This window comes from Bison bison, unplaced genomic scaffold (assembly GCF_000754665.1).
Source record: "Bison bison bison isolate TAMUID 2011002044 unplaced genomic scaffold, Bison_UMD1.0 scf7180017864495, whole genome shotgun sequence".
Taxonomy (NCBI): Eukaryota; Metazoa; Chordata; class Mammalia; order Artiodactyla; family Bovidae; genus Bison; species Bison bison.
The window spans coordinates 12,105,078-12,116,436 of record NW_011495054.1 but is presented as its reverse complement, the minus strand read 5'-3'; the positions used below and the strand labels follow the sequence as shown (position 1 = coordinate 12,116,436).

The 11,359-nt window shown below is 56.4% G+C and overlaps 1 protein-coding gene across 3 annotated transcripts in view; it reads right to left on the bottom strand.

Moving 5' to 3' along the window:
• NF2 (neurofibromin 2 (merlin)) overlaps positions 1-11,359 on the bottom strand; it is a 73,614-nt gene that overhangs the window by 6,376 nt on the left and 55,879 nt on the right. Inside the window, exons 11-16 of one of the 3 annotated variants that reach the window (XM_010828743.1) lie at positions 11,032-11,154; positions 10,158-10,375; positions 9,506-9,611; positions 8,904-9,031; positions 6,720-6,885; positions 5,246-5,305 (exon numbers count right to left, since the gene is read on the bottom strand). In XM_010828743.1, coding sequence (XP_010827045.1) covers positions 5,270-5,305; positions 6,720-6,885; positions 8,904-9,031; positions 9,506-9,611; positions 10,158-10,375; positions 11,032-11,154 — 777 coding nt within the window. In that variant the 3' untranslated portion in view covers positions 5,246-5,269. The remainder of the gene's footprint in view (positions 1-5,245; positions 5,306-6,719; positions 6,886-8,903; positions 9,032-9,505; positions 9,612-10,157; positions 10,376-11,031; positions 11,155-11,359) is intronic. The other 2 variants (XM_010828744.1, XM_010828742.1) reach the window with 2 other exon arrangements.

Here is an 11,359-nt window from a genome sequence, read left to right as displayed (position 1 = left end):
TCCGGCACGGGGCCTGCAGCGGCAAGGCTGCCTGATTAAGGATGAATTACACTTTCATCAGCGCATAGAGAAAATTGATTCACAAGGCCACACTGTGATAATCTGGCTCCTAAAGAAAAGGGGGTGGCGTTGGGGGTGGGGGTGGGCAGGACACAGAGCCACTTCGGCGATCAGTGACAAGACAGCAAGAAGAAGCTCTACAATTAAGCTGGGAGAACAAAACTAATCAGAGAGCCAGGAGTCCTCCAACTAGTCTCTGGGGGCCTCGCCTCAATCCACTCATCCCTGGTGGGGTAAGAGAGAAAGGCGGTGGGGGTGGGTAGTGGGGGAGTCTTATTCATTTTAGACAAGGAGACCCACAAGGCTGAACCTGTTTCAGACACTACCCTAAGAACTCCAGGGGCCGAGACCCTGCTCTTCCCATAAAAATGCAGGGGAATTGAAATGCAAGCCCTAAAATCATGTTACACTTTCTCTCCGCCACTACGTATTGAGAACAGAGGAGCTGGGAGGGGAGCGGGGGTGGCGGGCGTAGCACAGATACAAAAGGACAAGCAGCTTCTCCACCACTGGGAGCAGGAAGGTGAACGCCAAATCCAGAAGCAGCAGCCAATTCCCACATAATCTCTGGTTTGGGGTGTGATCAACATTCCCTTTCCGGAAGAGAAGCTGAGGGGGCAGGGCCGGTGGAGGGGGACGGCGGCTGGGAGCTGGCCGGATTAAGCGATTCTGTCATCTTGCTAGCTGACAACTTGCACCCGAATGTCATCTGGTGATGCGTACAGGGGCAGAGAGCTTGTCTACATGCTTATCCCGAAACAGAGGTGGGACAAGGGGCCGAGTCCACCGTCATGAACAAATCCAGTTTGGCATCAGCTACTTTATCTGCTTCTGGGAGAAATCTGCCTGGGAAAACCCGGAGGGTGCCTTTGGTTTATGCATCCTTTAGGCTGAATGGCGCCTGGAAACCGGTGTTTGCTGGCATCTCCGGCTGCCCGGGTGATGCTCGGCTCCTCCACCTGGAAAATGGACTAATCGGCCCGCTTCACCTCGCTGGCCACGGAGAGGCTGACGGATGGGCACGGAGCGCGCGGCACGGGCACCTGGGGGAAACGGTGCAGACAGACCCATGTCTTTTCAAATCGCCAACATCAGAAGGGAAATCACAGCAGGGATCGTCAGAACAGAACCTTGCGCCCGCAGAATGAGTTTACAGCCAGATTCGTCCCTCCCGTGGTTGCGGTGATAGATCAGGTGCTGCAGGAAAGCAGCATGGACACGTATGGTCCGTGCGGAGGGACCAGATGAGATGTTTGACTCAAACATCAAATAAATCCCACTGGTGCCCTCGGGCACTTCCAAACGGGGGCAAGATATCCTTGGAGGGCAAGGCAGGCTTTGTAGGCTCCTCAACACCTCCCACAGGGAATGGGCTCACCCAGGTAAAGCCCACCCACCCAAGGGAGGGGCTGGATCGCAGTCTTTTGGCAAAGAGGCTGAGCCAAGTGGGTCCCCGAGCTGGGTCTGGGGGCACTGAGCGTGTCAACCACACCAGCAGCACAGCCTGTGAAGGGTCCCAGGTCCCGGCAGGCAATGCAGATGGAGGTCACTCAGGAGGGAGGCCGGGCCGGTGGCTTTAACCAGGAGGGACGCCTCTCACGCGAGTCCACCCTCGCGCTGGGGTTGATCATGTCCCGGATGTTGTAAGTGCTGTACTTGACTCCCAGCCCTGCAGCTCCAGAGGGAGTCCCCGCAAATTGAAGATGTCATTGGTCTTTTATGTCTTCCTGATCTGAGAGCGGCAGCTGGGCTTCAGAGACATGCTGAGGCTCCTCACTGACGCCTCCCCACCAGCAGAAACCACAGCAGGGCCTCGGTGGTTCACACCACTTACGAAGGAAATAAGCTTTCTAAGCTCTCTGACCTCCAGGATTTCTCATCTGTCGACTGCCTTTGAGATCCTGTGCTTCTTCAGAGACCACGGGTACGAGACATGAGGACAAGCTTGCTGGCGCTCAGACCAGCCCAGAATGACGCTGCCCCTCGAGAAGGGGCAGGGGTGAAGGGTGTGACCACAGTGTCACCTCCACAGTGCGCTGTGCAGCTAAATCCCACGCGGCCACTGCGCACCTCGTCGGCACGGTGGCTCTGAAGGCAAGAAGCGCGAGCCCTGGACACCGTTTCCCCCTCCCCCAGCCTCACTGCCAGACCCCACGCCCTTGTTCAGAAGACCCAGAGGCCAGGAACGCCACTGTCGCTCTCCTCCCCACCTCCCTCCCGCCACCCCGAGAATGCCATGGGTCTACGTTCCCAAGGGCAGCCTTTGATCGCTAGTGCCGCTCAGACTCAGATGCAAATGTCAAACCAGTTGTGCTGATTATCGATCGGGAGAAGATGGAAATGTGCAGCGAAGATCCGTGGAAGCAGAAAAATACACCCTTGTGAATCCAGATCACACAGCGCCATTGGTGCGGTTCATTCTGGCTTTTTAAAAGCTTTTACCTCCAAACACGTGGAAGCTAAAACACCACTGAATACGCGTGTCTCGAGCTGCGCACGCAAGTGTGGCGCTTCCCAGGCCAGGCTCCCAAGCAGGTTTGTTTCTTTATACAAGTTCAAGCCCTCGCTGAGCTTTTACACGGAACTGCTTGCCAAGCTGCGCTCAGTCGTAGCCGACTCTTTGCGACTCTGTGGACTGTAGCCCACCAGGCTCCTCTGTCCATGGGATTTCCCAGGCAAGAATACTGGAGGGGGTTGCCATGTCCTTCTCCAGGGGATCTTCCCGACTCAGGGATCGAACCCGTGTCTCCTGTGTGCGTGTCTCCTGCACCAGCAGGCGGATTCTTTACCACTGCACCACTTGGGAAGCCCACGGGGAACTCACTGAAACCTCATAAAAATCCTGAGGGGCACGAACTGTTTTATTCCCCTTTTATAGGAGAGGACACTGACCCTTAGCAGGAGGTAAGAATTATAGAGGAAGGAAGTGGCACAGCAGCTGGCCCCTGTGAGGCAGACTGGACTGCTTCTTGGCATTGCCGCAGGAACATGGTAACCCCTGCCCTGGGTAAACCCTTGGAATTTAGCCTAAGTGTCACCAGCCCCAGAGGGTCCTGCTGAGGCGGGTCAGACACAGGCCTCGAGGGGGAAGCTGGAGAGCAAAGGGGGAGGAATACACCCGGACAGCCAGAGGGAGGGGAACCAGTCTTTCCTCGAAGGAATCTGTGGTCAGAAGACACGAAACATGAAACAAAACAAAACCAATGCAGGCGGGTTTGAACCAAGATTAATGACGAGCTTCAGGACAATGGAAACTCCTTGGTTCACCACCGATCTGCATTTCTCACCCTGGACTTTCTAGATGGAGCTGTGCCCTTGACAGTTTGGGTGCCCACATCTCAGAGCCTGCGGTGGTATTTCTCGTCATCTAGGCTCACTCTGGCCCAGACCACAGCCCAGGCACAAGGCCAGAGCCACCCCGGCATAGCAGGTGGCTGGCCGGCAGGCTTGGTTACTGGCTGCTGGAACCACCAAAGTCCAGAATGTGCCTCCCCTCCAACTTCATATGTAGCAAAAGCTACCACTGCTTGATCTGTGATGCTGAGATTAAGTCCAGCTGTGTTGAGAGCCAACTCCATTTTATTAACCCTCAATTAATCTGAATTCTGGGTTAACTGGAGCTTGCAGCCAGCCTACTTTGAAAACAAGTTCACATCAAGACATTAAAAAAAAAAAAAGAAGGCGTCTGTGCATGTCCTAGGAGCAGCACACGTTTGACTACAAACGAAACCTCATTTGTCTGTAATCACAGCTCAGTGAGGGCTGACGGTCAGAACCGGGCCCCCGAAGAACTGAAACGTTCTGAATCATTACAGAAAGAAGAGAGATGAAATCATCCCGAGGTAGAAGAGTACGGTCACAGAGAATATCTGCCAGCACAGACTGAAACACAAAATGGGCTTTCTGTGGGCCCCTGTGCTCGCCACGGGGCCCGGGAAGCCTCAGTGGGCCCACCCTGGGTGCCGTGCTGCCTGGCCCACTCATTTCATGGTTCTCACTCCTGCCCAGCACAGAGCATGCACCGCTTGGTGACGGGGTGTTCAATGCCAGCACGTGGCGTGAAAGCTTGAGCAACAGGAGCCCGCTAAATAAAAGTGTCACACACAAATTGTGGTTCACGCCAGGGGTTCCTGGAGCCACTGACAGACCGAATCCATCTTATAATGAGACCCATCTGGGACTTTAATAGCTAACCTCTCCCGCTTGGATGGCAACCACAAATAGGATCCATCCTGTGCCAGATCGCACTTTTGGATACAAAGCTTCCAATGGGCTTGTTTTATTTTGGGAGCAGAAACCATGGTGAGGATAGCAAAGAACATGTCCACACGTGACCGCGGGTGTCGGCGGGCTCACTGGCGTGGGTGCTGCTGGGGCTTGGGTGAGGAGCAGGGGGAGAGTGTCATTTTATTATTGTGTGTAATAAATTCTCTCCACTGCCTAGGCCTGTGGGGAGAATAATGAACTGTCGCAGAAGGAGAGCAGCAATCATTCAATTAATTCACTTGGCGAGCGCTGACCGCCCGTCAGCCAGGACTGCGCTGTCCCGACGGGAGTTCCCGCCGAGGCGGCCGTCAGCGCGCTCGCTGGTGGACAGACGGTCCGCTGAGCCTGACCGCGGCTGAGACCCCTGTGCTAGCGGGTTGCTTTACTTGAAAAGAGAATAGATGTGGACAGAAAGTGGGGGTTGGGGGCCGGCTCTAGAGGAAGGCCAAGCAGCACGGGCAGCTCTCTCCACCCCACCCTGGTCCCACGACCAGGAGCTGCCAGGTGTGACCGCGGACGGGTCTTCAGAGGCTGTCACCACGCGAAAGGTCATGACCTCGAGTTAAAAAGACACCCAAACAGACCCCGTTCCCATGCTAGGGTTATTTATCGGAGGGGGACGCCACCAAGACGAAGGACTTGAGACACACCTGACCGGACAAGAAGCCATGACCTTCCCCAGCCCAACAACGACACACGTGAAGGAAGGACGCCTGGTCCGACGGCCCCGGGACACGCCCTGGAGGTCGGCCTGGCCCCGTGGGGGGGACGCCTGCTCTCAGACTCAAGCATGCTGCGGCCAGGCCCCAGGTGCCGCCTGACCCCCCGGGAGGGCTGGGCGCGGCCCCGGGGACACAGACAGGCAAGCTCATGCAGGGGTTAGTACCACAGAGGGCGGTCCCATCACCACATAGAGTACCTGGGCATAACCTACTGTGAGGGCTCAAATGCAGATAGGTCTTCTGCCTTGGGCTTGAGGCTAAACCAGCAAGATAAAAATGAAGAAAAACAGAAAACACACCCTGTGATATCAACAACGTCACGCGTCATTGTGCCACTTGCAAAATGCTTTCAGACCAGGTCTGAAACTGTGACTGGCGACTTTACTTGTTTTGTTTTTTACGGCTTGGAGTCGGGGATCTCTACAGCTTTCAGCACCCCGGGGGCTGTGAGGCAGCTACATACAGCCTGTGCCTGGGGCTGGGGGGAGAGACAGTGGAGTGGGGAGGGGTCTGAGGCAGCTCCTTGGAGGCTCAGCCAGCTCCCTGGCCAGCTGGTCCTTCCTCCTCTCTGCCCACAGGCTGAGGCCTCGCTCTAGCTCCCCTCTCTGCTCAGAGTTTCAGACGTGGGTCCAGGAGGGAAACCCGTTAAGTTACAGAAGCTGGGGGAAAGAGGAACGTGGATGGTGGCGAGGTCTCTTCTTCCACGCTATTAAAAGGGATTCTCTACTTGGTGCCAATGCTAACTGGAGTCAGGAGGAAGGATTCGGGACTCCCGATTGTCCCCCTCAGTGATGGCAGGCACACACATCTCTCAGGGTTTTCAGATACGGCTTAACCACTGAAAACAGTCCTCGCACTGGGAGACTAATTTTAAAGACTCGGGTACAGAGTACAAAATTAAACACATCTATCACCATCTAAGCTCACTGAAGAGCCTTGTCGTTCTGACCCCTGTGTGACAGGTGTTCCTGGCTCTAGGGCAAAGTGTCAGGAGCTGACATCACCTGGCGAGAGAGGACCTTTCTGCTCTGCCCAGCGGAAGACAAGTATACTCTTGGGCTGACAGTATGGGACTTAACTTCCTCCCAAAGGCTGAAAGCTCAAAACATCCATGGAGAAAAAGACATGAAACTTGTTAGCAACATAAATGGGAAGTCTCCTCTTTTAAAACATTAAGGTTCTTCCAGACATTTCTTTTCAAGTCTGGACGAAAGCTTAACATTCAGAATTTGGTTTTGAATCAAGAATGGAATTTTACAGTCCTACGCCGCTTAGACACACAAAAAGCCAAGAGGGAGAGGCCAGTCTCGACAGCCTCCCTTTCATTTTGCTTTCTCATTAAGTAAGGCAGCTCCCTGGGCAGAACTCCCCTCGGCTTGAAAGACAGAACTGCTTTACCGCTAAATGATGGATCAAAACCCGTCCTGGAACCATGATTCATTTCATCAGAGCTCTTAACACAAGCTCCCCTTCCATCAAGCCAGTGGGTTCACAGTCATAGGCAGAGTAACTTCCCTTCCCGGCGTGAGTCAAAAAAAAAATTCCCTCAACTAAGTACATGTTAAAAAAAAAAACAACACCAGTGTGATGACTCGGCTGCCGAGGGAGCATATGCCGACCTCACACTTGGCGAGCGGCCGTCCTAAGCACAGAAGATGGGAGAGCCGGTACCTTTTTGATGGTGTTGTGCTTGCTGCCGCCGCCACCCCGATCAGAGTTCTCGTTGTGCAGCATGTCCAAGGCCGTCTCCCGTTCTTTGAGTCTCAGGGCCTCGATCTCGGTCTTGAGCTCATTGAGCTGCTCCTGCAGGTGCTTGCTCTTCTCCATGTACTCCACTCTGCCGGTGAGAGGACAAGCGTGTTGCGGGGCTGGCAGAGGGCGAGACCCGCTGTGGCTCAGAGGCCACAGACCCACGAGCGGCTCGGCCCGGGGATCCGGAGCCTGAGCTAGGGGGATTCAGGTCTCTGCTCAGCCGTTCATGGGCCGGGGGATCTTGGGCCAGCCCCTTAACTGCTCCACATCTGTTTCTCGTCCATGAAGTAGGGATGACGATCACAGAGCCGAGGTCAGGATTAAGCAGAAGGGAGCAGAAGAAAGCCTCAGTAAGCTATCCTACCAGTAGTAACGGCTAACAGAGAGCTTCTAATTTCTGTCCAAGAAACAACACGAGAAGCTAGCCTCCCAGAACCCAGAACAATGTCCTCGTCTCAAAATGGAAGTTGCATAGTCACGTCCGACTCTTTGTGACCCCATGGACTGTATAACCTGCCAGGTTCCTCTGTCCGTGGGATTTTCCAGGCAAGAACACTGGAGTGGGTTGCCTTTTCCTTCTCCAGGGGATCTCCCAGACCCAGGGATCCAACCTGGGTCTCCTGCATTGCAGGCAGACGCTTTACCGTCTGAGCCACCAGGGAAGCCACGCCCTTCTTGGAGAAGTGACTCCATTCTGGTGGACCTCTCGGACAGGCCATGGCCCCATCCCTACTTGCTCTGGGCCATCATCTCCTAACGACGACAGATGCTCACACAGCCAACACCGGGAAGAGAAAGACGCCCGCCACCATCTGCAGGCAGGCACGCTGCTCGGGGTGTCTGACTGCTTGGGCGCAGCCAGGCAGACTGGGCCCAAGGCTGGTTATGGACTCTGCCTAGATGCTCATGGGGACTGAGTAAGGAAACATAAACTGTAAAAGAGCAGGGAATGGACAGGACGCAGCTCACCCCGATTATGACCAGGATCAATGCTGAACATGCCTAGGATGTGGGGAAGGGGGAGGGGAACTCACACCACGGGCACCATAGTCAGAGACGCTGGGGCCTTCTGTCCCCAGGACACACTGCCCAGCCTGGGGCTGCCCATGCTGGGCACCAAGCCGGGTACCTGAGGACACCGAGCAAGGGGAAGGCACCTGCCCTACAGACTCAGGTGGGCGAGGGGCTGAACCCCCGATTTGTCCCTCATCCACAGCGCGGTACTGGGGGGGACTTCCTAGGCACTCCAAGTCTGGGCTCCTGTTGATAACAGGAACACTAGGCCTGCCTCTGAAGTCAGTTGGTGGTAATGAAATGAACGCTAAAGATCTGTGTCACCAGGCGCCCCATGCCAGGTAGCTGCCATGACAGTCCCCTGGCCAGGGTGGCGGCTGGCTGATTCACCTACGGCTCAGAGCAGGGGACCCCGGTTAGATGTCCTTTGTAGGGGGGAGGCTCCCTTCCATCTCAGGGCCACAGCCCCCAACCATAAAGTAAACAAGGAGGTCAGCTCAGGGCGGGCTGAGCTCGGCCGCCAGAGAACACACTAGGAAACATGTTCCACCACCAGGTCAGAGCATGACCACCACCTGAACAGGGTCTGACTGGCTGGGAGACCCCCAACAACCAGTCCTAGACTGTGGGTGAGCTCTGAAGCCACTGTAAACTCCGGGTCACCCGTCAGGTGTCATTTTTATCCTGGAAGACAGAATGCTGGTCTACCGCCCTTCATTTCCAATCAGGAAGCTCCTCTCCGGTGGACAACTGTGAAAGCGTTCGTCACTCAGTCATGTCCGCCTCTTTGCGACCCCGTGGACTGTAGCCCGTCGGGCTCCTCTATCCACGGGATTCTCCAGGCCAGAATATTGGAGTGGGTGCCCTTCTCCAGGGGGTCTTCCCGACCCAGGGATGGAACCCAGGTCTCCTGCACTGCAGGTGGATTCTTTACCGCCTGAGCCACCAGGCAAGCCCACAAAGAGGGGAGCAGCCGGGAGAGACAGGCAAGAGTGCTCGAGTGTCTGGTGGGCAAGGACAGAGCAAACCTTCATGGGGTTAGGGACAGGCTGCCCACGTGGGGCCCCAGGGAGGCCAGGGACTCCGTACTTCTCTTTCTCTATCTCCATGGAAAGCCGCTTCATGTCGGTGTCCTTGAAGTCGAAAGACAGGCTGTCGCCAGTGAGGCTGAAGCTTGCCATGTCGGGAGGCAGCGGTGCTGGGAGTGGGTTCATGGGCTGTGAAGGAGAAACCTGATCATCAGAAGGGTTGGTTCCCCAGAACGGAGGGCACTGCCATGTCAGCCATTGACCCTCCAGAGGCCACAGAGGCCCTGGGCCCAGCGCGCCCACCCCTAAAGCGGATGGAGGCGAGGCAACGAGACTGGATGACTTTCTCCTCCCAGATCAGATGGTCACCTGAAATACGGCCCCAACAGACCTCTCCCACCACCTGCCCTACAAGGCTGTAAACAGTATTGTTTGTTAGTCTTTTGGACCACTATTTTGTACTTCCTGCTCTGTTCCTCTGTTTAAACCATGTTGCCACCCTACACCCCATCTCACTTTCAAGGCCCTAGAATGTTCTGCACTGCTCACTCTGCCATGCATTTGCTTAACAGTAGCCCTGAGGGCCCCGCAAGGGAACCTGAGGGCTGGGAGGGCAGGGAATCTATGAGGCTAGAAGGAGGGTGGCTGGCAGCCCAGGCTCACCGGGTACGTGGGCTTGGTGGTGATTTCCAGCAGCTTCTGCTTGGCTCTTCGCTCTGCCTCGCGGGCTTCCTGCAGGTCCTGCTTCAGCTGATCGGCCTCCTTGGCCCTGCAAGGAGAGGAGGGGCCGTCAACTCCACAGAAGACACAGGAGGAGCTGGAGGTACATGAAAGTGGAACCCCTCTAGGAAGTTCAGACGAGGAACGAGCCAGTGTTCATCTGATGGCTGGGGGACAAAGACAACTGAGAGCCTCGAACTGTCTTTGCAAAGCACAGACCAGAGTCCCATCCTTGGACCTGGCCATGAGCCAGGGTGGCCTGTCCAGCCCCACTCCCCCGTGTAGGGCACATGGTGAATACTGCTGTCTCCCCACGTGCCCCTCAAAAAAAAAGGGAAAAGAAGTGTATTGTGTAAATGTAAGAAAAGTCTCATGTCTCCTCAGCTAAAAGCAGCCTGTGGATAAGCTCAGCAGTTTTCCTGCAAACGCGACCATCCAAGGCACAGGGGCTCAGTGCAAAGGCACGGCCGGGCTGCGGTCTGTGGAACCAGAGAACTGCATCCCTGTGCTCGCCCGGCTCCAGCCCCTCTGGCCATGCGGGAAGGGGCCTCTGGCCGGCCCGGGAGATAGACCGGCGGTGGGGGGGCCCACTCACCTCCTCTCCGACTCCTCAGCCATCTTCAGCGCCAGCACCTCAGCCTCCAGCACCTTCTGCTCCATCAGGCGCTTCTCCTCCTCCGTCCGGATGGCTGTGGCCTTGATGCGCTGCATCTCCTGTTCAGCCTCTGCCGCCTTCTGGGCCAGGAGCTTCGCCTCCTCCTCCGTGATCTGGGCCTTTTCGGCCAACAGGTCGGCCGTCTCCTCCGACCGCATCTGCAGAGAGGAGCGCGGTTCAGCGGGAATGGGGGGGGGGGTCCCGATCCTGTCCTCCCACCCTGCTCAGGCCTCAGATGCCCAGGTCAGCAAGAACCAGTGTCTTGGACACCCTGGGGCCCTGCTGGTCCCCAAGCCACACCCTTCAACTGCTGAGAAGGCCCTTCAGGGGGTCCATCCACAGGGTCCCATTTGAGCTGAGGGCACACTTTATGAGGGAGAAAACCAGCTTAACTCTGTCCTTCTCTCTCTTTAAATAAGTGGTTCGAAAGCAGGGCGACTGTCCCCTCATGGGACACGTCACAGTGTCTAGAAATGACTTTGATTGTCACAAATGGGGAATCCAGCGGGCAGAGGCCAGGGACACGGCCAACCAGCCCTCAGTGGACAGGACGGCCCCCACCAGGGGACCACCTGGCCCGATGAGCGGGGGGCCGAGGCTGAGACTCCCCCGGGGAAAGGTGACCCACGGTGAGTGAAGTTTGCCTGCCCTGGGAGGCTGAACTCAGCCTAAATCTGCTCCTGCAAACACAGGTGGAAAGAAAGCAATTTTTTTTTTAAGCCGAAACGTCAAAGCAAGTGGCTACTCCATGGTCTTCGGGGCCTAACCCTGAGCCCGAGGGAGGCCTCCCGGGACCCAGCCCCGCGGACGTCACCAGGGCTTCGTTGGCCATCGTCGCCTCTTCCTTCATCTGCAGCAGCCGCCTCTCCAGCTCATCCCGCGTGCGTTCAGCCTCCTCTCGCATCTGCTTCTCCCGAGCGAGGCGCTGCCGCTCCATCTGGGGGGGAGGTGCGGCCACTGGTCACGGGGGCCCGCAACCTGCGGCACGCCAGTGCCAGGGTCTCCCTCTGAGAACCCTTTTCCTCCCTGCACTTTAGGGACCCAGGGTGACTCCCCTTGCCCACCACCCTCCATCCTTCTGAACCAGCTTGTTGAGTGGCAAGCCGTGCTCCTTGAAAAATCATCAAGCGGTAAATGAACAA